Consider the following 23,765-nt stretch of genomic DNA (forward strand, 5'->3'; position numbering starts at 1 on the left):
ACCCTTTGCTGAGTTTATTTTGATATTCTATATCAGGGTCTGATATTTTCTTGCTCCTCGGGGAGCATGCGTCGCTGATCTCTTGAACTTCTCAGCAAAGCCATTCCTCTTTCGATCATGCCTGCGTCTGGGGGCGGATACGGCAAGGGGCTCGGAGCGAATCATTGTCTACCATTGGTCTGCACTCCACCCAACTGCATCCCCGTCCTGTTTCTGCCGCCTGACCACTTATTCCAACCTCTTCGAAAACAACAAGGTCGCATTGTCGTGTATCACGCCCATTTTGCTGCTCCTAGTTTGTACTGGTAGCGTCTGGCACTAGCGGGTCAATACTGCCTCTGGGGTGCATGTTGTCAATGATGGTTCCCTTCGAGGTAGGCTTGACAAGACGCCAGTACTATTCCCCGGATTCTTGTGGAATACAATGCCGGGGCCTGGTTGAAGATAGCAAACATGCATAATCTTTCAGTGGTACACTGCGTATCCTGCACTCTCTGAAACACGCCTGGTTGGGTCTTACTGTCAAGTCTTATCTAACAACGTTTCTAGGCAGTTTTGACATATCCACCAATCCGTTGTATTGAAGACGCAATCGAACGCAACATGCTTAGAATATTGCCTCTTAATCACCTGTCAAGAGATAATGGCTATATTGTTCGCCAATGAACAATTTTACTCGGCATGTCGCGGCAATTATGCTACTTAGGTTTCATTCGGGCTTTCACGACCACCTCAATCAAGGTTTCTGCCAATGGCTATTATCTCTATGTACGATGCTACAGCGACTTTGCTACCCGAAAGACCACGGTGCATTTTGAGGAGCTGTGAAGATTCATGGCCGAATCAAAAGTTCACACAACAGCGCTGATCTCACGATATGTCCACAACGCATGGACGATCAATCGCGGCGATGACACTTGAAGATATACGGAATATTTAGTCCAAGTGTTGCATACGTATTAGTTAATGGCCGAGGTAAAGGTACGGCCCCCACTCAATTGAGTGAATACCTATCCATTGTCCAGATAACTCGGGTTGCATCTGTCGTCACTTGAGCGCCCGCAGCTGCATCAAACCAAGATATGGCGCGTACGAAGCATTCATCACACAATCAAGTCTCCATCGTAGTTTTTGATAAGATAAACAGCCGAAGGGTCCCCCCACGATGTCATCAGCTCGTCCGAGATTAGCAATGTCTGTTGTTAGCTCGTCGGACAGAGCGACCAGATTGGAAATTGATCCATGGATTTGTTCTTCGGACACGGTTCCAGCCGCCCAGCCCGCAGCCCACAGCCAGGTCATGAACTCTATTAACCAAACTTTCCGGTCTAGAACGGTGACCTTTCCTTAATTGAGCACAGAATTTTGTCGTCAGCCGTCGACGCCGAGAATCATCAATTATGAAAGGTTTTTGCCGTTGGCTTACTGCGTGACCTACTAGCCTACGCCGTACTCATACATGATGGCATCAGGAACCACAAGCAATGCCCCAAAGCTAACGAACAGGGACGAGACTCGAGGCACTGGCCACGCGGGAACCAGGGAACTCGTTTATCCGCTAACTCAAAAGGCTCAATCAAGTTGTAAAAGTCCATGTTCTTCGATCTTTTATTTAGGAGTTGATCCGTAGTTCGTGTATGGGCAATCAACAAAATTGCGGGAAGCCCGGTTCACCCTTGCAATTCACCCATCTGTGGGAGTCGGCACGTAGTTGCAACACAATGGTTGCAGCGAAAGATTGCTTTACCAATCTCACATCTCAGCAGCTGCCTCGTGTAAGCGAACCGCTGGGGAGAGAGCCAGCCTCATGCGAAAGCCGCATTCTTCTCGTCGATTCGCTCAAGGCTGCAGGTCAGCAATCCCAAATGAGATTAACGCACAGAAGCAGAATCAATATATTTCCGTGTTGGGGGTTTGTGGCGTTCGCTGTCATCCCAAATCGAGGAGCTGCACAGCTTCAGCTGCAGTCCTGTCCAACCATTCAAGACTCGTAGAGTAACATCGAGCCCCAGTCCAGGATGAGCACTTATAAGTTTGGTGCAACACATCACCAGAGCAGATGAACCATCTCAGCGGGAGGGTTCGAGCTGGTGCAAGGATTCAGAACTCCTGGGGGGGGGGGGGGGGGAATATTCAAGATTGGCGTGGTCTGGTGGTGCTGTTAATGGTGGGCTAACCGATCACCTCACCCTCCTACCAGACTGCCCAAGCTCTGGTAGGTGCTCGTGGTCTTGGTCTACCAGCCCCTATTTCCCACGAAGTCCGTGCAAAGAGCATTGGCGGGATTTAAGTGAGACTTGGACAAAGGTCTAGCCAAGCCGCACACAGTCTGCACACAATGATGCTCACGAAGTGGAAGGACAATTAATTACATTGCCGCTTTCCCTCGCTCGCTGCGCCAAGTTCAGCTGCGCTACGAGTACTCGATCGACGAAAAAGAAACTACTAGCAGGTCGCCAGCCTGGGATGACGCGAGCACCGTACATAGAAGGCGGTATCTTCAGGGGTCCAAGAGCTTTGACAAAAGGCTAGCAGGCATGTTGGTCGTAAACGCCAGCAAAGGATTACTTTTCTTCGCCAGGGAAAGGTTTTCCCGACAAGCTGAAGAGTTGAGAGATTGTACTTGCCGATGCATACCGGCTTGGGTCGGTCGCAGCATCTGTTGAGTAGTATAACCATTTTGTGCTGTACTAGGAAGCTCTGTGCCTTGCAGCATCAACAGCGGATAGGCTTCGGGTACATCCTCCGAGTTTCTCATGCAGGTCAACTTTATGGGAACGTGAGAGGCAACCAACAAAACGGACACAGCCAGCCGCATTCAGGAATTGGGCGATAAGACCCAAAAAGGCATTCTCTGGGTGTGGCGTGGTCTGACAAGAGTGGTTGCCTCGTGCCCAGTGGCCAGGTGAGCCATCTCATTCGTCAGATAACCACTATGATCTGACAAGATTGAGATTCAAGTTGATATGAAAATTTTCTTGAAGCCGAATTTTCAGTCCCCTGAGCCATTATCGCTAGGGAATAGCACGGCGAATCCCTTGCTCTCCACCAGAGCCTGACAGGATCAGGTATCCTATGTGTATCATTAACCATTCCTTGACAGTGCCAAGAGATATCCCCAGAGTTGATTGTAGGTTGAAAGCGGGTGAATCAGCTTAGGGCATCAAGGCTCCTTGACAGGCACTGGGTCCTGGATGACAAGAATAGTCTGAACCTGGTCAGTGTGCCAAGTTGGGCATGATCTACAAAAGCCTATCGCTACGTACCTTGCCGCCCGAGGTTAGAGGCTAAGCTAAAACTACTAGAGCACTGTTTAACGGCACACCTTTGGCTGGCTGCGTAGGGCTCAAGGCTCGACAGAGGGGCTTTGTCCACTAGCCGTGGCTCCCCCGTGTGCAATTTTTTACGTATGGTTACTTTTTTCTACGGGTGTCCCTTTTTGCAGTTTGGAGTTGCTTAGAGACTTGTCCAAGAAGGTGAAGGCGCTGTCTGGGAATGCCAAGCTTCATTTCATTGAGACTGGGGACGGAGAATGAGATGACCAGATCGGCCGATTGCTTGCATGACGACATGGACTTTTCTTTCCCTCTGGTTTCTGTCTTCCCTGTTCTGTCGCTTTGTTGGGGCCCAGACTCGAGCAAGGGCCTGAAAAGCTCAGTCCTCGTGAGCTGATGCCATCGTGAGATTGGGTTGTGCAATGAGATCAGATTCCACTGGAGTGGAGTCCCAAAGCTTTTTTTTTTTTTTTTTTTTTTTTGAATTATTTGACTTTTCTTCGTTTTCGCCTTGGTTCTGTTTTTGACGATGGCGATATTTCCCTTAACACTCTTTCGTCATTTTTGCTTCATTCTTTGTTTGAAGCCTTGTGGATTAACTTATAAGGACACTGTTAAGATCGTTGACACAACAACTCTTGATCGATCGTGACACATATTAACAATCTGTCATTCTCCTGGCACCATCACCAGCACCAGCACGTTTCGAGAAATGGCGCGGGTCGAGATATTTGGTTCCTTGCAGCAGCTGTCATGTCACTCTGTCTATCTGTGACTCTTTGAGGGGTGGAGTTTCTTCACTACGAGACGTGACCCTGACCTTGGACCTTGATTTTAGCAGCCGCTCTCGCTCAGGTCCGAAGAAGCCGCCTGCTCCTCTCTTCCCGTAAGGGGTGTGTGTTTACATGGGCTTTTGATTGGCTCACAGGCCGCTTCAAGTGCCGTGTCATTCGAAGATTGGTTGCATGGGCCATCAAGAGCTTCATGATATTGATGGTCCCTGGCCGAACCAAGGATACTCTCACTGAGACGAAGAAAAAGTTTTCATCTCGTAGTTTGATTGTCTTATTTCCAAGTTTTGTTATGAAATCTGTATCAGTAGACGTCCTTGCAGTACCATGTGGTTCTTGGACTTTGCCCTGCTGACGTTGGCCCTAAAAGTTGAGTCATCAGAAACATCCAGAACGCCTGTCTCAGAGGGAGGGAGAAATTCAACGGTTGTCTAAGAGCGAGCATTCCACTCATTCTGTCTATCAGTGACATTCTGGTAATCAACAAAGGTCGCCAAGGTCGCATCGCTGAAGGATTTACATTCGACCCCTGACATAACAGAGCAGAATGGTAACATTCATGCCCTCGCTTCGGCGGCAGGTAAAGCAAGGACAGAAGACTCCGAGTCCGAACTCCTGCTCCTACTCCTAGCACGACATACAAAAGTCTGGGGTTAAGGTCCGGCCTGCACTCTGCAGTGAGCCGCATGCTTTGCTCGTTGACGTCGTTCCTTGACTGAGAGTCTCGAGTTTGGTCAGTAGCTCTAGTCAACTCAAGCGAGACGAAATTGACTGTCCTGGTAAACTCGCCAAGGACTTGACCTATCATTTACAAAACCTCCGTACCGTTGACCCTCGCTTGCAGAACATCCCTTGCGTCGGAGTTGAAGTTCTCAACGCCGACACGTTTTTCAGAGACATTCTCAAGCAGGGACCACATGGTGTCTCCAGTATTCAACAACGGTTCTGCAATGTTTTCCTTTCTTTTTAATTGCTTCCTCGCCTCCCTCGACGTCTTTGGTGTTGGACTGGCCTGGAGCGTTGCATCGTGCCTTGTCTTTGCCTGTTTGCTGACTAGGCAGATCTGACATATCACATTCAACGTGCGTTCCCCGCATTCTTTGTGTCTCTTACGACAAGGGTTGTTAATCTTCGGCTGGAGCAAATTTGCATGATGAGCAGGAGGGAGCTTGTCAGCGTCAGGGCCCGTGGTGCCACGCTGCCATCTACTGCAGGTTCTGCTGCAACGAGCAAGGATGTGTGCTCTTCTGGCCATTGCTGTACAGTTACGTAGGTACAGGCACAGTGGCCTAGTTACACCCTCAACTCCTTCAAGCGAAAGGGTCTTGTTCAAGGGGGAGGGAAAGAAAACGGGATTGGATATTGGCATATTGGCCACCCAATCTCTTGACAAACAAAAACATCTTTACGTCGCAGGGCATACAATTCATATTACCGGGCTCCCAGGCTGTTAAGTCTGTGCGATGCCAGGCCAGGCCAGGACAGGACAGGTGCCTCCTGAAGCCCCCAATCCCAAGGCCTGGGGCAAAACACAAAATGGCAAATTTCTACAGCATCAAGTTGCTGCAGCTGCTTGTTTTTGGACAGAAAAGTAAGCTCGCCTTCGTGGCTTATCAGGGAGGGGGGCTTGGGGTTGCCGTGTAATCCCCGTTCCTGCGCTGAGTGGTCACCGGGGGCCATGGGGTTACACTTTGAGTCTGGGCCGTCATGAAGCATTGCATCTGCATTTCAATGAGAAGAAGGAGAGGAGCATAATCGACAGGCCTGCGTCGGGACCATCGAAGATCCGCTTCGGCCGCCCTCGCTTGGAGTGCTGGCGGCTCAAACGGGAGAGACACAGACTTTTTGTTGTACTGTACGTACAGTACAGTATGTACGAAAAGCCAGCCCAAGTAAGAACTTGACTTGTCAGGTTGTACAACAACCATGAGCTTTTACTCGTTCCAGGGAGGGACAGAAACAGGCGTGTGGCAAGACTCAGACAGCCTCAACTCAATGGGTGATTGATTGCGAGAGGGCGAGTCCAAGTTTGCATACCGTTGCGTTTCATCGCAGCCGACCGGTTTCTCTCGTCTATCAGAGAAGTTTTCTTTTTTCTTTATGGTGTTGTCCGTCTTGAGATTACCCCCATTTGCTATGCAGCTCTGCCAGCTGAGATAGCCACAAGGTCGCATTGTATTGTACGCAACAATTTTTAAAGCTAGCCAATCACGTCTGAGCAACCCCAGACTTGTGCTGCGCCGCTAGACGTGGGGAACTCCAACGTTTGTTCAAGTGTTGGAGAGAGGGAGAGGGAGAGAAAGTAGGAGAAGGGCGCTGAAAAGTGACAAAAGAGACTGGTCGTGTTGCTGTGCATGAGATGAACTGCGGGGCGCTTCCGTGCCGTCCTGTAGCTGTGTCTCTAGCTGCAGAGTTGCGGCTGGCTACAGTACGAGAGGAAATGCTGGATAGCCATTGTCCAACGCCATTCTCGAGTTTACCTGTCATATTGTTCGGCCTTTGACCCCTACTATGAGTGGTATGATGCTTAACCAGAAGAGGCCGTCACGGCGTGTCATGTTGCACCAACAGAGCTTCAGTCTTGGCTGACCCCTCTCGCTCTCTCACTTGTCGCAGACGACACTAGCACTCTCGCTAGACGCTGAACCCCGTCGCTCTCAACCTCGCTTGGTGGTTTGACTAATTACCCCGGATTTCTCCAGGCTTAGACTCGGCTTCGTCGGTGACTTCACAGGAGCTAGCGGCTACACCGTGAAAAGGATGACAAACCTTTTATCGTTTTGCGTTGGACAGGTTCTCCATTCTTTGTTCATTACAGCAAGCGCTCGCACTAGAGAGGGTAAGATTGTTACAGTACCATGGTCATGGAAAACAAACCTCCCCGAGCCGCACCTTTGGTGCCCCGTTAGTTAAAGGTCTGTATTCAACACCAGCCACCAACTAGCAAACACGATGCTTCTGTGTGTGTGTGTGTGTTGGTGGCAGTGTTGTCATAGATCCGATGGCTTGGGCCAGGCTCTCTGACGACATTTTCTTTTGAGGGTCCTATACATTATGGGATCGTCTTGCATGAGAGAGATTATTACCAGCCATGTCTATGCACGTTTGCATGCTGGCTTGTCTAGTCGAAACGCCGCTATCTCTGGTCCGTAAGATACAGCAGATAGCTCAGCTCTGGTTAGAGTTAGCTTGGTGATAGGGAATATTGATGTTGGATCATTATCGATTACCAGGTCACACCCCCTCTCCCGTGACCTCGATCAACGTTGCTATCTTCCACGTTTCCCGTTAGTTCAGTGTTTCTCGTGTGATAACGACGAGTCTTGTCTATTTGCATTCTAGCGCACAAATGCTAGGAGGGAATACTGCACAGAACAACTCTGCTGCAATCAGAGAGGGGAAATATTGCGGAGGTGGCGCCTGAGTTGGATGATGTCTCGTTCTCGTGCCGTGCCATGTGACGCACTTGATAAGGTCGCATTTCGATTGGTGCTTCTGCAGGAACTTTGAGACCCTTGCGTTTTGGAATGACATGCTTCACAGAGAGACAGACAGGGAAAAGGGCGCGTCTGGACACAGTTAGACAGACAGTGAGGGGGACATGGTGGGTGTGGTGACCTCTCACGGGACCATGGTGATGATCTTGGATGAGGGTCTGAAGCGTGGGGGGAGTTACAGTAGGGAAAATGTGATCTACAAGACTATGGTCTAGGGTAGTGATAACGGGCATGATGCTCCATCCATATTGAATCAGTCCAGCAACATATCAATGAACCACTTGATTCAGTGAATAGTTGCAAGATGGTGTATAGCCAGAACTCCAGTATGACTAGACCTGACTCGTTATAATGAGGTCTTTTTGTGATAACGTGGTCATTGTACATTGCATTCGTTTGACCACCTGGCAAAATGCAAACCTCACCTCATCACTAACTCTAATCTTACTCATTCGGTTAACTTCCACTCACAATCCTGATACATCATCAGAAACATCTCAACCACTCGCAGTGTGCTATATCGTGTCATTTACCCAAAGCTACCCCTCCCATCATGCACTTACCCGTCATTCTACTCGTTAGCAGTTTAGTGGTATATGTCCCCTGTGCCTAAATCGAATTGCTGATGCTCCTACCCGAGACCTGCACCTTGATACCGATCAAGTGTCTGTATGTAAACTCCCGCAAAGAGACGGGTGCTTGCATTACACCGAGACGGGCGACTACACAACGGGATATCATATGGTATTTGTGTGGATTTGGTGATAAGTCAAAGCCATTGTGATTGAAGGACCTTGATAGCAAGAACCTTGATGTGAGGTCGAAAGGCAAAATGATCACTTTAATGGAGACAGTCTAAGAATAGGGATATTGGATACCATTATTGTAGCCTATGGCAGTTCCTGACCTGGCCGAGAGATGGTCACTGAGCACAAGTTCACGTGTAGCCTCTGTCATTGTTCCCCGACCCAGTTACTGCTCTTCACATGATGAGAAGAAACATGGAAATGGCGCGTATTATAAGTTGGATCAGCGTTTTAGTTTCAAGGAAGGTAGTGCTTATCCTGGTCATGTTGTTCCTCAAGATGGACCGGCTCGGGCTTCAGACATGCCTGAAAGTCAAGTTATTGTCTTTATACTAATCATCATGACATGAAGTGCTTCTTTTCCTATGGCATGTGTACATATCCAGAGAGCTTGGGCCTAGACCCTGAAGTTGCAGTAAATATCATGAACTCTTAAGCCAGATATTGATTAGACAACATCACCGTGAACAGAAGGTTCTGTACCAGTTGTTTTATTCTGCTATCCGCAAAAGTATAGTTCTGATCTCGATATCAAACTCAAACTCGAAAATGTCAGTCAGTCAAAAAGAATGAATAAGTTGTATTCATCTCGAGATATAATCCTGTCTCTTGTTGACCTATGCACAATACGTGCGATCTAGATCTCAAGAGCCAGCATGGCACTTCCATATTCACATCGTTGCTTTACCTGGTCGATATTGCTAACATAAGCCACGAATACTACAATAGTTGATATTGATATGCCTGCGAGCTAACCGTTAGTGAATTAACCAAAATCGTTATTTTCCCAAGCTCCATGGGCCTGGGCCTGACCGCATCACGTCAACTGAAGAGATACCAGTAAGTAATGCACAGATTGTAAGCTACCTTATATACAAGAAAACATAAAGAAACACATGGGACGTATTGATAAGGTATAGGAATCATGGTCTCACAGCCAGGGCCGTGCCGATCCATTTGGTCTGGGAGGTGCCAGTCAAAGCCTATGAGTTATAACACACAGCTCAAGTTATCTTGTCTCCAACAAACTTCTCGATGTATCATAGGGAAAAGTGAGTGCAATAGCCCTTTGTTTTGGCGTACGTTTCACCTCAAGATTTATTCGCAAGCTCGCTTAGCAAGACCATGGAAAGTATTTGCTCAAGTGTTGGCTCCTACCATCCTGGCAGCTCGTATTAGACAACCTCGACTTAGGCTAGCACCTTGGGACCAGTATGATACTGTTAAAGCTCAAGCGCCATCAACCTTGTAAGCTATAGCGACCTTCATAGTCTCGATAGTATCCAGAATATCAAGCTTCGTGAGGTTTACAAAGTTGCTGTAGTTGACAACTACAAGGTTGAGTCATCCACATCTGCGTCTTCCGCCGCTTGGAATTCCCCATTCCGAACCAATATCTTAGAGCATAGTTTACAAGATCCCCAGTATCTTCTGTCGTGAAAGCCTCCCGGTCCGACACAGGCTTTGGTGGCCTTTACTGCTCCAATGGTTGCTGTAATGCTCTTAGAATTCAATGTGAGAGCGCAGATTATGCTGTCCAGCGTTATATGAGATGGGATTATCAATGGAGGCGAGCTATAATTGACGCTGAGCATCAGAGCTTTCACCCCTTTGACAATGATGCTCTTATTGCTCTCATGGGCCGACTGCATGAATGAACGAACCATTGACAGCATCTTTCCCCCACCTTCAATCGTTAAATCGGGGTACTTCCTAACCAGTGCCATACTCGAAAAGGCCTTCAAGGCATCTTAGGTAGCCGGACTCCAGACGGCCGAGCTTCTTCCCAGATACTTCGGGTCGGGGTTAAAAACGTCAACCCGACGGACAGCCTCGGGCTGCATGGAGGTCAGCAAAACTCCAGCAAGATCCAAGAACGAATGACTGCTTAACGCCGCGGCTTGTGCTCTATATACTTCAGAGTATATCACTATTGGAGTTTCCTTTGAGTGGTCGAACGAGAGAGTATCTTGACTCATGGGTGCTCAATATGATGCGCTATACACAAGGTGTCTCTGTTTTTGCTTCACAACCATGGTATTGGATCACTGTGAAAGATCTTCCGAGAGAAAGTTTGAATTTACAGAGGTTACCTATCTCATCTTAGATCCCTTAACCAACAGGTAGATAGTACCTGAGCTCAACAATGAAGCGTTCAGTAATTGATGAATTAAGAACAGTGATTGGCTGAGGAACATTTATGTAAATTAGAAGAATACCTGCCTCCAAGATAGAGGCCAACTTTCATACAGGAGATGAAACACGCCAAATAAAAGACTAGGTAATAAGTACTTGTAGCTTGAATTTAGGTAAGGCCGTCTTTGATTGCCTCTTCTGTCTCAGAGTGTTCATGTTAGTGGTTGGGAATGTCACGTGCTCTCGTGTCACTGACGTTCCCGGCTGGTCTCTTTGTTTTCCCTTCCGGTCAATTCACCTTCATTTTAGCCGCACAGAGGCACAGTCAATTGATTTCCTTTCGCAACCACTCTTTTCACCGTTCTAAAAGACGCTTGCTCGTGTCTGCCTTCACCCTGGAAGATGCACGACTCGCCACCATGACAGACTCGCAGATGCTTGCTCAGGCAGGCAGCAATGAGACGCAGGATAGCCAGCCCATTTTCGAGGCCTACAGGGCTGAGTTTGGTGTAGGCACGGTACGTAACCAGTGTAGCTGAATTGCCTCTGCACTGGGGTTTGCGTCCTCACGATCAAGATGCACTAACACTTGCCTGCTTCAAACAGCTCAGTAGTTCACCTCCCAAATACGTTCCATCTTCGAAAATAACCACGACAAGCCCGAAACAGATTCCTTCACCTACGAGCGAAGTAGTTGTTCCATCATCCGACCCGCCAGTCATCGATTTAGCAGTACCAGCTACTACTGTTCACCACGGTGCGTTATCGGACAAAGCGCGTCCAGGGGGTCCCACTACCGAGAATGACGATCCGTCGCACTGGGACATGACCAGGGTGGCACTGACACATTCGAAAAAGCAATGTGCAACTCTCGAGGCAGACGTGGTGAATGGCGTTGCACAGGGCCTCCAAGATCGCGTCAATTCGAACAGCAACGTGAATCTGAGCGTTCGGGTGCCAGCTACATTGATCAAGCCAAAACACCTTGCCAACTCTTCCGCGCGCCATGACAGCCCGCAGCCGCAATCAGTGCAAGACAATGCACCCAAGCCTCTAATCAAGTGTCTCAAGCCGTCGGCCAGTGCTGTAACTGCCGCCTTGCGCAAAATGGACTATTCTCAACAGACCCCGACACAGGTGAACGATGATCGTGATTACAGCGAATACTGTGATATTGTACCCTCGAGCCCCGTCAATGGTGATACTCAACCCGCCTCTCACGAACCTCGCACACTTCAGGATGATGATACAGGGGCCGTGAATTTTGCGAACATGAGCGAGCTGGGCCGGCCTTCGTCTCAAATATCAGAGGATGCAGGTTTCGACAATACTAGAGGTGACTGGAGACATCCTGACGGGACCTCACAATTGAATAACGGTCAAACCCCGCACCGTCCTCACGCTCCCACCTTTGAGACGCCTGCTGTACCCAAGAACCCATTTGCTGCGAGACCTAGCATCGCCGCGCCTCTGGCTGGCAGTCAATTGTTCGGCCAGACGCAATTTTCTTCGGCTATCAAACATATTAGTCCAACATCTTCACGACCTTCTCCGAAGCTCTTCAACTCTATATCGCCAAACCTCATTGAGACATCTCCTTTGAAGAACCGTGCCAATGTCTCGTCGCCATCCGACATCCGAACCTCGAGTCCTCAACGCCGTCTCCATGACATCCCCGAAACGTCATTACAAGATCTGGATGGAGGACCCATTAGAGCGGTAACGCCTGTGAACGATCAATCTACAGCTGGTGAAATGATTCCAGAATCACCCCCCTCCACTGATCCCACAACTCGAGCCAAAGCACCTAGATCATCGAACACCACTGAGCCAATGGCACATTACGAGCCAATGAAGAAGTCTCAGGAAAGGAAGAGCATGGAAAACTTCGTAATTCCTCCCTGGGCTTCCGATGACGACTCTGACGATGCTATTCGACGGTTGGAGAGACGGAAGAAGATTGAGCGGAAAAAGGCACAGGCTGCAGAGGAAATGGGCCGCGTTAGCTTCACACCCAAGATGAGGCGCAACTCAGCAGAACAGCCATCGCGGAAGAAGAGAAAGGTTTTGCCGCTTGAAGAGCCCGAAATAAACCTCAACCCTTCACCCAAAACCGACAGGGGCAAGGGGCAAGAACTGCCACCTCTCGTGGATGACTCCCAGAAAGGGCTGGTGGTTTCTAACGAGACTCTCCCTGTTACATCAACTAAGGCCACTCCAGGAAACAGTGCTCCCGATAATCCGCAGATCGATCATGACGGAGACATAGTCTTGGTCGATGCAGACAAGGCCGTCGTAGACGATGACATGATACCAGCCACCAGCCCAGCGCCTTCTCTCCCACCTACAGCACCCGTCGAACAACCGCCACCATCTGAGCCTGAGCTACCACAGCTCCGTGTCGAGGATGAGGGCTTACCACAAGGCCCTACCGACCATTCAGAGCCTTCATCTTTGCCCCCAGCACGGAAGCGGACGACTAGGACTTACGGCCGTGCAGCTCGGCAAAAGCGCAGAAACCCATTTCTCAGTTCCTCGTTCTCGGACGGGCTGATGAGTGATTTGAATCCGAAACCTATGCCTATATCGTCGCCCCTGCAAAAGGTGACTGCAGTTTCGATGATTGAAGAAGAGCCAGAGGAGGAATTACCCTTGTCCGGTACAGCAGAAGACAAGAGCGAGAAGAAATCCGCATCGCGGTCCAGGAAGCCTGCCCGTGATGTCTATGCGGATCTTCCACCACCGATGACTACCCGCTCGCGTAGGAGCGATCGAGCAGATACAGCCCCAGTTACCCCGTTGGCCAGTCGCTCTGTAGGTCAGGTACCACCGACATCTTCGAGTTTGAGTATCCTTTCAACAACACCTCTGCCTTCTGACAAAACAACACCCGGGACACAAGACTCCCCGGGTTCTGGACGGCCGGAATCAATCGCTTTGCCGTCTCCAAGAGGCAGTCGCGATTGCCACAAGGAGGAGGCCGGAAAAGGATCGAAGACTGGGTCACCTCAGCCAGCAAAAAGAGCAGCAAGAGTATCTAAGCGATTCTCATATCTTGATTCAGACTCTACTGATGAGCTACACCTGTCACCAGCTGCAAGTGTGCTTGAAAGGAGCATGGTGCATTCCAAATCTAGTCGATCCTTCAAGCAAAGCTTTGCCCAGGCCCATCGAGCAGGACGCCTGTTCGAGCGCATGGTCTTTGCCATTTCTTTCTCAGACCAGTTCAAAGCACAAGAGCGCAAGAAGTTGGCGACGAAAATCACACAGTCGGGAGGTATCATTCTTGCTGAAGGGTTTCAAGACATGTTTGAACATTCATCCATCATGGATGCAACCCATCCTGTAATTGATGAGCAGGACTCATTACAACTCACCAAGCATATTTCTGAAAGCGGGTTCACAGCACTCATCGCAGACAAACATTCACGCAAAGTCAAATATATGCAGGCTCTGGCGCTGGGGCTCCCCTGCTTAGCTCCTCAATGGATAATGACATGTTTCAACAAAGGCGTTATTGTCGATTGGGAACCCTATGTTCTATGTGCAGGTGAATCCGCTGTGCTTGGCAATGCAATCCGGTCAAGAATATTGGTACCGTATTCAGCGACCGAAGCAAAGCTGGCCGAGGTCATTCAACAGCGACCGCGACTACTTGACGGACAGCGGGTCCTGGTTGTCATTGACTCGAAAAAGTCTCGAAATGAGGCCAAAGAACCTTACATCTTCCTTGCGACTCTACTAGGGCCATCGATTTCGCGAGTGTTTTCAACACAACAAGCAAGGGAATTGTTACTGGAGCATCAGAAAGCTGGAACTCCGTTCGACTGGTTATATTTGGATAAAGGAACAGGGACCGTTGACGCCGTCCTTGCGCCCACGGAAACAACTGGTAATAAGAAACGTCGAAGATCAACCGCAACTCAGCCCCGGATCGAAAATATCCGTGTCTTGAGTGACGAACTTGTCATTCAGAGTTTGATTCTCGGACGTATGGTAGAAGAAGAGGAAATGTATACATAATCATGGCTCCATTTTTTAGAGGGCGTTTAAGGTCTATCACTAAGTATCTTGGGAAATCATGTCGATCACTTAGACTGATGCATTGGATGGCGTTGTAAGGCGGCGGGAAGGCCTGGGAAGTAATGGGATTCAATGGATAGCTACTGCAACGTATCGACAGTACTGCACTAGTTAGCTTATGCTGTAGCTAGCAAGGACAGGAGACATGGAGTTTATATACCAAGTTGTTTTGAAAATTTCGATGTTTGTGTTGCTTGAGTGATATGTAGTACAACGCGACACCTGGTTACATCATACTGTCGTTATTCACCTGGGGTTGTCCACTAGATGGGGCAGATATTCAAGGATTGCCCTTTGAATCCACTATAATAGTAAAGCCTGACGAAATTTTCAAGGAATCAAGGAAATTTGGGCATTGAGTTTGGATAGACAAGATGGTAAATGTGTGAGACGGAAGCTCAAGGAATTGCAAGCCAGTGTGTAATGAAGGCATGTCTCAGAGTGACTGTACGTAGAGTATGGATCATGCAGGGATCAACGCTCTCCAAGGGTAAGGCATCTCTATTTGTAGAGGTCTAACTATAGGAGTCGGAATTACCATGAATCAAGTAGGAGAAAATGGAGAGCTAAGAATTGGAAGGTACGCGTCGTGAGTTTCCCATTCATACCCCGCGGTCACTTTCAACCTTGAGCAGCCAAACAACCTCTGCCTCCATCCACTCACCATTCTTCTTCCCCTTCCATCACCACCATGAACGGAGTATCAGCAAATACATAGGGAACTAGAATCTCGACCGTTCGAGGCCGGTTACATACATTTGCCGAGAACGGGGCATGGCCAAGCAGTTGCGACGACTGTACCTGTTTGCGGTAAATCAACTCGACCAGTTCTCTTATCATTCACTAACTCATCAATTTAATGGTGTAGGATTCGATTGATATACCACATATGGCTTGGAGAATTTTGCCCGTGAAGAAATATAGCAGGTAATCGAAGTACTCGAAGCCATTGTAGAGGGATTTCAAGACATTTCGCCTTCTTACTTGCTTGTAATTGCGCAACCTCAACCTCGTCCAACTTGCGATCGCCACCCAAGATCGAGACCACGTTCCTTAATTGGGGACTGAGACTTTCACTTGGGAACACTGTTCAATCATTTCACACTTTCAATCAGCGTATTTCCTCGAAGTCCTGGAAGCTGGTCGGTTTGGTGTAAACCAAGCCAGGGCGAGGGATAGGACTCCACGATGGCCTCATGTTCACCTAAACAGGTCTCGGAGCCAGCTCGAGAAAGGGAATCTCTCAAGTTAGTTGCACTCTCTTTATATTCAAATAAGCAATTTCACGTGCATGTTTGCTTGATTACTAACAAAGTCAGGTATGGAGCATCGCTGCTCAACGATATTACAGACTCGCCCACCGAAGGCGCGCCCCCTGGCCAGCCTTCAGCCAACGGGACTGTGCCCAGCGACGAGATAAAACGACAAGAAACTCCGAGAGACACTGTGCTTGCATCTCTTGCGCAACTAGGACTCTGGAAAACAGGCACTGTCCGCGCCTTGATATCCCTGTTCGATCGTAACCACCAATATATTGTCGCCGAGACTACACAGCGATCATCTCTTGCCAAAAGCCCTATCCGGCCCAAAGACAGAAATGGAGACTTCTGGCTATATCCAGGGACATTTCCACGGCAGCTCTCGGTTTGCGGCCGGGCCCTTATGGCACAAAGCCATGACCCTTCTTCCTCTGATGAGGAACTGCCCCTCACTCTGATACCAGATCTTAAAGCTGATGCTAGACTCTGCAATATACCGCATCCTCTATCAGAATTTGCTGCTCGATTTTATGCGGCTGTCCCTGTGCGATCACCTGCTGGCGTTGACATTGGTGTTTATTGCGTGATAGACTCCGAACCGAGAGAAGCCGAGAGTTGGACCACCAATGACACTGAGGTCCTACGAGAAATCTCCTCTAATATTATGGACTACCTTCGATCCAAGAGTGTGGGAGATGCTTATCGAAGAAGCGTTCGTATGACAAGGGGAATTGGTTCGTTTGTTGAGAAGGAGTCGTCTATGGCGGGTTGGAGAGCTCGAACGAATTCTCCAGCCTTTCACGATGATGCGGCACGGGAAGGCAATCTTAATTCTGAACAGCAGGCCCTACAGCAGTTCAGAGACATTGGCCTTCAGAAAAACTTGCCGGTTCACGTACCAGTGCAACCCAATACGACAGGAGAAACCACCACTATCAGCTCTGGGGGCTCCGGGGAGGCGAATATGACCAGTACTTCATCAAAAAGTATGTCTGTTCGAGAATCCGATGGTAATGCCAAAGAGAAGGTAATTGCCAAGATATTTTCTCGGGCAGCCAACCTCATACGAGAAGGAATAGAGATTGAAGGCGTCGTCTTCCTGGACGCTAATTTCGAGACGTCTGCTACCGATTCAATGCTTCATGAGGGCCAGTCTTCGACCGAGTCATCATCGAGTAGCGATGAGTCCAGTGATAGGATCGAGCAGGGAAAGTCTTGTTGTGGAATTTTGGGGTTCGCTACTTCGACTTCATCAAGCATCAACTTGGATGCAGGTTCCGACATCCACACAACCATGCCAATGAAGTTGCTAGCAGCACTCTTGCGGCGGTATCCTGCTGGTAAAGTCTTTAATTTCGATGAGGATGGTAGTCTCTTATCGAGTGGTTCGTCTGAGGCCGACCTTTGTACACCAATGCCGAAGGAAGAATATTTTGGTGAAGGATCAACTGCGAAGATGTCTGGTAAAAGTCAGCGTCCTTGGTCACGATCTTTAGAAGGACCGTCAGTTTCCAAGACTTTCCCTGGTGCTCGAAGCGTGGCTTTTGTGCCTGTTTGGGATCCCAAAAGAGACCGTTGGCTGGCGGGAGGTTTCGCATATACTCGGACACCCACGCGGACATTTACTATTGAGGGTGAGTTGAGTTACCTGCGAGGGTTTGGCATGCTGGCCATGTCGGAAGCCCAAAGACTCGAGGCCATGCTTGTGAACAAGGCACAATCCGATGTGCTTGGCTCCTTATCTCACGAACTGCGCACTCCTCTTCACGGAGTCATGCTCTCAGCCGAGTTGCTGTCCGATACTCAGCTGGATGTTTTCCAGGGAAACCTACTACGAACACTTGAGACATGTGGCCGAACACTATCCGAGACCATTGATCATCTTTTATATTTCTCAAAAGTCAATCAAGCTGCAGCTCATCGAAAGAAGGAGCGCCGAGCCCGAAAACGATCCATTGTCTCAGACCCTGCCACGACAGTTCCTGCGAGTGTTTCGACCTCCGAGGTTAGGCTGGACGCCCTAATTGAGGAGGTCATGGACAGTGTTTTCGCCGGCCATGTATTCAAGGGCAATGAAGCCCACAAAGCTTGGCAAACCGCTAATCCAAGCAAGCGCGTGAACATGGAGGATGAGAATGATCTGACAGGCGGCCAGTCTGAAGATCCCGTCAAGTACGAAGTGCCGCTTGGACACGACAGCCAGGTGGCCATCTTTCTTGACATTGACCCCTACGTGCCGTATCGCTTCCACGTTGCCGCAGGAGCACTCCGCCGTGTTGTGATGAACCTCTTTGGAAATGCACTCAAGTATACACACAAGGGCACAATCACGGTTTCCCTATCTCAAAAACCCTTATCCTCGAATAACCCAAGTGGTCACAGACGCTTGGTTCGCATCTCGGTCACAGACACTGGCCAAGGAATATCTCCAGACTTTCTTCGAAACGATCTCTTCAAACCGTTCTCCCAGGAAAACCATCTTTCACACGGCACAGGGTTAGGTTTAAGTCTGGTCAAGAAGATCGTGGCATCAATGGGCGGCAAAATATCGATCGAGAGTGAAGTCAACGTCGGGACTACAGCAACCATAACATTGCCCTTATCACGATCCAAAGACTCAGACAGTTCAAATCCGGGGCAAGAGAAGAATGAAGTTGATGAAGAGACTAAGCGTCTAAAAGGACTGCGTCTGCGATTGGTTGGTTTCCCTTCTGAGGAGGAAATCAAGTCGAGAACGGGTCGGGGCATTCCCATGTCTGCCATGAAAGTAATGTGCCACCGCTGGTTGGAGATGGATGTCATCAACGAAGCTACATGTCAGGACGTGGCTCCGGACCTTGTTCTATGCAATGAGATAGCGATTGAGGACCCGGTGCTAAGTAGCGAAGAGCTTGTTAGGTGTCCCGTGGTTGTGGTGTGTGCCAATGCCATTACGGCACATAAGCGATCTTCCGAGAGCAAAGTATCTGAGGACCAGCGAGTTTATGAATTCGTTTCTCAACCGTAAGTTTGCTTCAGGCCCATAAACCTTCAAAGATTTAATATTGCTAACTTGCAGTTTCAGCATTGGCCCACACAAACTTGCTCGAATTCTTCATATAGCATTATGTCGGTGGGGAGACTTACAAGCGTTATCGCCGGCTGCGCCAGTAGTTGAAGATGAAGAGCATTTGGATTATGCATCCGATGATGCCAAAAGATTCTCGACTGAAAGCAATACAGAAGGAGAGGCCCCTGATAATAAATCGACGCCAGGTCCAGGAGCGGCCTCACTAAAACGCCCTAGTCCCCCATCACGAGTTCCGTCCAAACGCCCTTCCCAAGCGACGCACCAACAGGGGTCAACTGCGGCGAGCGAGCCCAAGAGTTTCCTCCTTGTCGATGATAACCCCATCAACCTCTCGGTGCTGTGTGCCTACATGAAGAAGCTTAAGAGAAAGTACATCACGGCAGCAGACGGACTCGAAGCTGTGGAACGGTTCCAGGAGAGCCCAGATGAATTTAGTTGCATCTTGATGGATATCAGCATGCCACGAATGGACGGTATTGAGGCCACAAAAGAGATACGGGCCTTCGAGAACAAAGAAGGTCGGGAACCCGTTGTAATTCTTGCCTTGACGGGCTTGGCATCAGCGAGTGCCCAGCAAGATGCTTATGCCTGTGGCGTTGATGTGTTTCTCTCTAAGCCTGTTAAGCTCAAGGAGCTGAGCAGTATATTGAGGGAGAGGAGTTTGGCGTAGATAGCAAGTTGACTATCGAACAAGGAAACAGAGGGCAAGAAATGCACGATGTGAACGAAGCATACGACATAGATAGACGGTCATTATTCGTTAAGCGTTTCATCGTGGGATTAAGCGCTGGGTGCAACCTGCCAAGGGTGGAATAGATTAATAGAAGACAAGAAGCTACACGTACAAGTATGTATATGTTAACACATCCGAGCGACTACCTGGTTACGAGCTCTCTTCATAAATGGACTGCATGTACCATTGGCAGTGGTGCTAAGGCGTACAAATCATGCTGCACAATGCTGGAAGATCATGCCACTCGTACATCCAGATCAACGCTTGATATTCAAGCACATGACATGCACATCAGTTTCCTTGGTTTTTACTTCACTATGGCTAAGATAAAAATATTATTCGATTAATAAGCGTACGCCAAGAGGCAGAAAATGGATACGTGACTACATAGCTACATATGTAATCGGATGTCTCGGAGGACTCTCTTTGATGATGTGAGGCTCGGGTTTTTGGTGATGGCCGAGCGCATGTGTTTAGACTTTTTTGTCGCCCTCGAAATGCCGTTGGGTCATAAGACTTGTCACTCTGGTTCCACCAAGGAGCATTATTGGCTTGAATCGTTGGTTTTTGAGATTAACTATTGCATGTTTTGCTGATATGGGAGTCCACAGACGTGTGTGTAATATGGTCCATATTCGATACATGAGGGAACTCGTTCGTAGTATCAGGAATTTCTCAAGTGGCAGAGTCACTGCATTTCATCTCTGACTTCTGATATATCCGGGGCTTGTGGCAGTATCGACGCTACCCAAGACGGGAATCGGCAATAGTAACATGCCTTATAAGAATTTTAGCATCGACTAACTTAGCGCTCGCGGAATCTTAGTTGACTTTGCTAGGACTATGACGTAAAATGTCGGCATCGATTAGACGTGTATGGTTTCAATGCATGTGCTGTAGCCATAGATATGGTGCCTTTTGGCTGACTATGAACTTGGTAACGGATAAGCATGCAGCTTGGTTGAGAGAGCTCTGATGGGCAGAATCGAATAAGGAAGTGCCCGAGGCCTTACACGTAAGGATAGGATGCTACGTACTAGGTAGGTAGGCAACTTGCCGTGTAAAGAAGTCACCGATATTAGGTCTGGGCAACAGTTTTAAAAGAGATCTTGGCATACAAGAGGCTAAGCTATACATAACCTTGAGAGTTGAGACAGATTGATGAACTCATGATAAGATAGATGATCTTGGAGATTATGTATGATTGATTATGCGTAAACTCAAAATAAATAAGCTTTAAATCCTTTTGTCGGTGTGCTGTTGCTCATAGCCAATGTCATATTGTCTGTGACATCCGGAAGATCCGGAGGTTAAAAGTCGGAGCTCGGAAGCACGAGGCGGAGGCTTTCATCACATGAAGACGGACGGGGTTAAAACGCTACCGTACTTCCGTGGATGATATACATAATTTGCTGTTGTTCTTGGAATCGGACTTTTGCTTGACCCCAGATCATGATCGGTTGCGGCGGAATAGAGTTCGAGTCAGGGGCTGGCTTTGAGTAAAGGAGTTTCTGTTTCTATGGGCATCTGTCGAATGATGGTGGTTGATGGGCACGGGCAAACAACACCATCATCAGGTCCATGTGCGTCAGTCGAGTCGAGTCTGCCCCTGTTTGACAAGAGTCAAGACAAGAGTCGAGATTAAGTATCCTCTCACACGAGAATGATGCCATGTCCACCTCGAGGTGAGATAAGCTCCTGGACGGCCTCATCAGTTTGTTTACAATTATTTTGTCCACGGCCAACATGCCACCTTTTCTATGACTGGTCCATTAATCATACATACTCATGCTCATGACATGTCAGCAGTGTAAAGTTGGTATTTTGCGGACGATCCATTCTAAACAAGACCCTTGTCTAGCTCGCCTCGGACTCTTCTTCTTTTTCTTTCTGCGTGCACCTGGAGCCCTGTAATTGGCTCACTGGCACCTCTAGCTCCCCCTACAAGCCGGCATCCGGCAACAGGGCGGGGGTTGCAAGCTTGGGCGCAGGGTATTCCCTGCTTGTGGCTTGTCTTAGTGCTCCCGGTCGACTTAGACATGTCGTGTGCCCTCAGACTGTCATTAACTCCGGGTACAGGCAGCGAAAATACAGGCCCAAAACCCCATGAATTACCTATCATCGGTCACAGATCAGAAACTGCCAAGCTGAGTTGTTGTTCTGAGCTGAGCTGAGCTTAGGCTAGCTGAGTCTTGTCTTGTACCTACCTATGTAGCAGTCAATATCAAATATGTATTCCCCGAGCGTTCCGTCCACCCTGTCTCTCTCTCTCTCTGTTGCATCAAAACCCGTGTCTCCCCCAGCTACGAACTGACTTTGTTGTGTTCCCGCTTCTCTCTATTACTCAGACGAATCGCATTGCATCGCATCGTATACATTATACCCTTTTGCATCTCTTTCTTCTTGTTTGCATTGACTCGCTATACGGATATCCTGACTTACACCTTTCCCAGGCTGCCTTCCAGTCACATCTACGACCTCATCACCAGCAACAAGCCTTATACTTCATTGCCACCCTAAACTAAACTTAGTTATCGGCCGTTGAAACCTTGTTCGTCATGGGAGTCGGTTCTTTTCTTGAGCCACTCATCGTCGTGACTCTCCTCTTTGGGGGCGCCTACTTCAACAGAAGCAAGGACTACAACTTCTGGACAAACAAGTCAGGAATCGCCAGCATCAAGAGTTATAAACGCTCTGATGACTTCCCGAAGAGAGACTCGACCGATAGTCTAATGAGCGGATGGAGTGGTTCGCGATCACCGAGCCTCGACTCGAGTTCTCAGCCGACTCTACGCCGTCGCAAGCTTCAAGTGCTTGGCTATAAGCGCATTGTTTCCACACCAAACACTCACATATTTGAGGATCGACTCCTGAGCCGTCTTCTCAAGAAGTTGCCATTCTTGGTCGAGTGTTGGTACTGGTTTCTCATCTACTTTGTGTACCAGGTCGGTCGTGCTATCACTGCGTTGACTCTCGATGAGGGCACTGTCGATATCGCCCGTAGACATGCTCTCCAAATCATCCATCTCGAACAGCAGCTTCACATCTTCTGGGAGATAGACTTTCAGAAATGGTTCCTCGCTCGACCTACTCTTCTCCACTGGATAAACCGTATCTACTCTTTCATCCATATTCCTGGCACCATTACCTTTCTTGTTGTCCTCTACTACTTTACCACCACCCGACATCGTCGTTATGCCGCTGGCCGTGTGAGATCTGATACCGTGGCTGCTGGTCCTGCTCTATACGAAGCCCGTCGACGAACCATGGCCATGTGCAATCTCCTTGCTTTCGTTGTCTTCACCAGCTGGCCTTGCATGCCTCCCCGTCTTTTGAGCGATCCTGAATACAAGGGCCCTGATGCTGAGGAGGCCAAGAGCTTTGGCTTTGTCGACAGTGTTCACAGCGGTACTGGAGAGAGCAGTGTCTGGACCACCAACCGATTCTGCAACCAATATGGTAAGTGAAAGCCACAAGAACTTTGATACCATACAGGGCTAACTAGGATGGTAGCGGCCATGCCATCTCTGCATTTTGGTTACTCTCTCCTTGTCGGCCTTACCGTCGCCACTGTCCCTATTACCGGCCTGCGATCCACCTCCTGGAAGCGAATAATGATAGTTGCTGCGGGCATGTCTTACCCAGCCTTGATACTGACTGCCATTGTCGCCACAGCCAACCACTTCATCCTCGATGCCGTAGCCGGTGCTATGGTCTGCGCTATTGCATGGAACTGTAACGACTTCCTCCTCAACTTTTGCATCCTGGAGGACTACTTCCTATCCATGCTTCGCCTTCACAAGCCAGTGAACTGGACCGACCCTGAAACAGCTGTCGAGCCTCAGTTCCAGACTGGTCTCCTGGGTGAAGACGTCTAAGGCGTGTAAAGAGCTTTCGAGAACGAGCCCCACGAATTTTCTTCCTAAATACCCGACTTCGTTAATACATTGTTTTTTTTTTCAAGAGGGGAGCCTTTGTCTTATTTGCATAAGTCGTTTCAGCCTCTTCAAAGCATTCACAAGGTGTTCCATGTCTGAACAGGAATGAATTGTGTGGACGTAGTGTTAGGTTTGGCGACGGTGGCATGTTGCTAATTTGAAGGAGTCGGGCCATCG

At 48.8% G+C, this 23,765-nt stretch overlaps 3 protein-coding genes across 3 annotated transcripts; all 3 read left to right on the forward strand.

Moving 5' to 3' along the window:
- Positions 1–10,924: 10,924 nt before the first annotated feature.
- On the forward strand, positions 10,925–14,528 carry J7337_006896 (uncharacterized protein; the record flags this gene model as incomplete). The annotated part of the gene is made up of 2 exons (XM_044824555.1): positions 10,925–11,023; positions 11,175–14,528. The coding sequence occupies 2 exons, from the start codon at positions 10,925–10,927 to the stop codon at positions 14,526–14,528; spliced, it is 3,453 nt and encodes a 1,150-aa protein (XP_044680212.1).
- A 1,248-nt stretch (positions 14,529–15,776) lies between these two features.
- J7337_006897 (uncharacterized protein) lies at positions 15,777–19,587 on the forward strand (the record flags this gene model as incomplete). Its single annotated transcript, XM_044824556.1, has 3 exons — positions 15,777–15,835; positions 15,908–18,850; positions 18,906–19,587. 3 exons carry the CDS (start codon positions 15,777–15,779, stop codon positions 19,585–19,587), a joined length of 3,684 nt encoding a protein of 1,227 aa, XP_044680213.1.
- A 2,621-nt stretch (positions 19,588–22,208) lies between these two features.
- Positions 22,209–23,528, forward strand: J7337_006898 (uncharacterized protein; the record flags this gene model as incomplete). Its single annotated transcript, XM_044824557.1, has 2 exons — positions 22,209–23,109; positions 23,164–23,528. 2 exons carry the CDS (start codon positions 22,209–22,211, stop codon positions 23,526–23,528), a joined length of 1,266 nt encoding a protein of 421 aa, XP_044680214.1.
- Between the last annotated feature and the right edge of the window lie 237 nt (positions 23,529–23,765).

The sequence above is a fragment of the Fusarium musae genome, chromosome 5, assembly GCF_019915245.1.
Source record: "Fusarium musae strain F31 chromosome 5, whole genome shotgun sequence".
Taxonomy (NCBI): Eukaryota; Fungi; Ascomycota; class Sordariomycetes; order Hypocreales; family Nectriaceae; genus Fusarium; species Fusarium musae.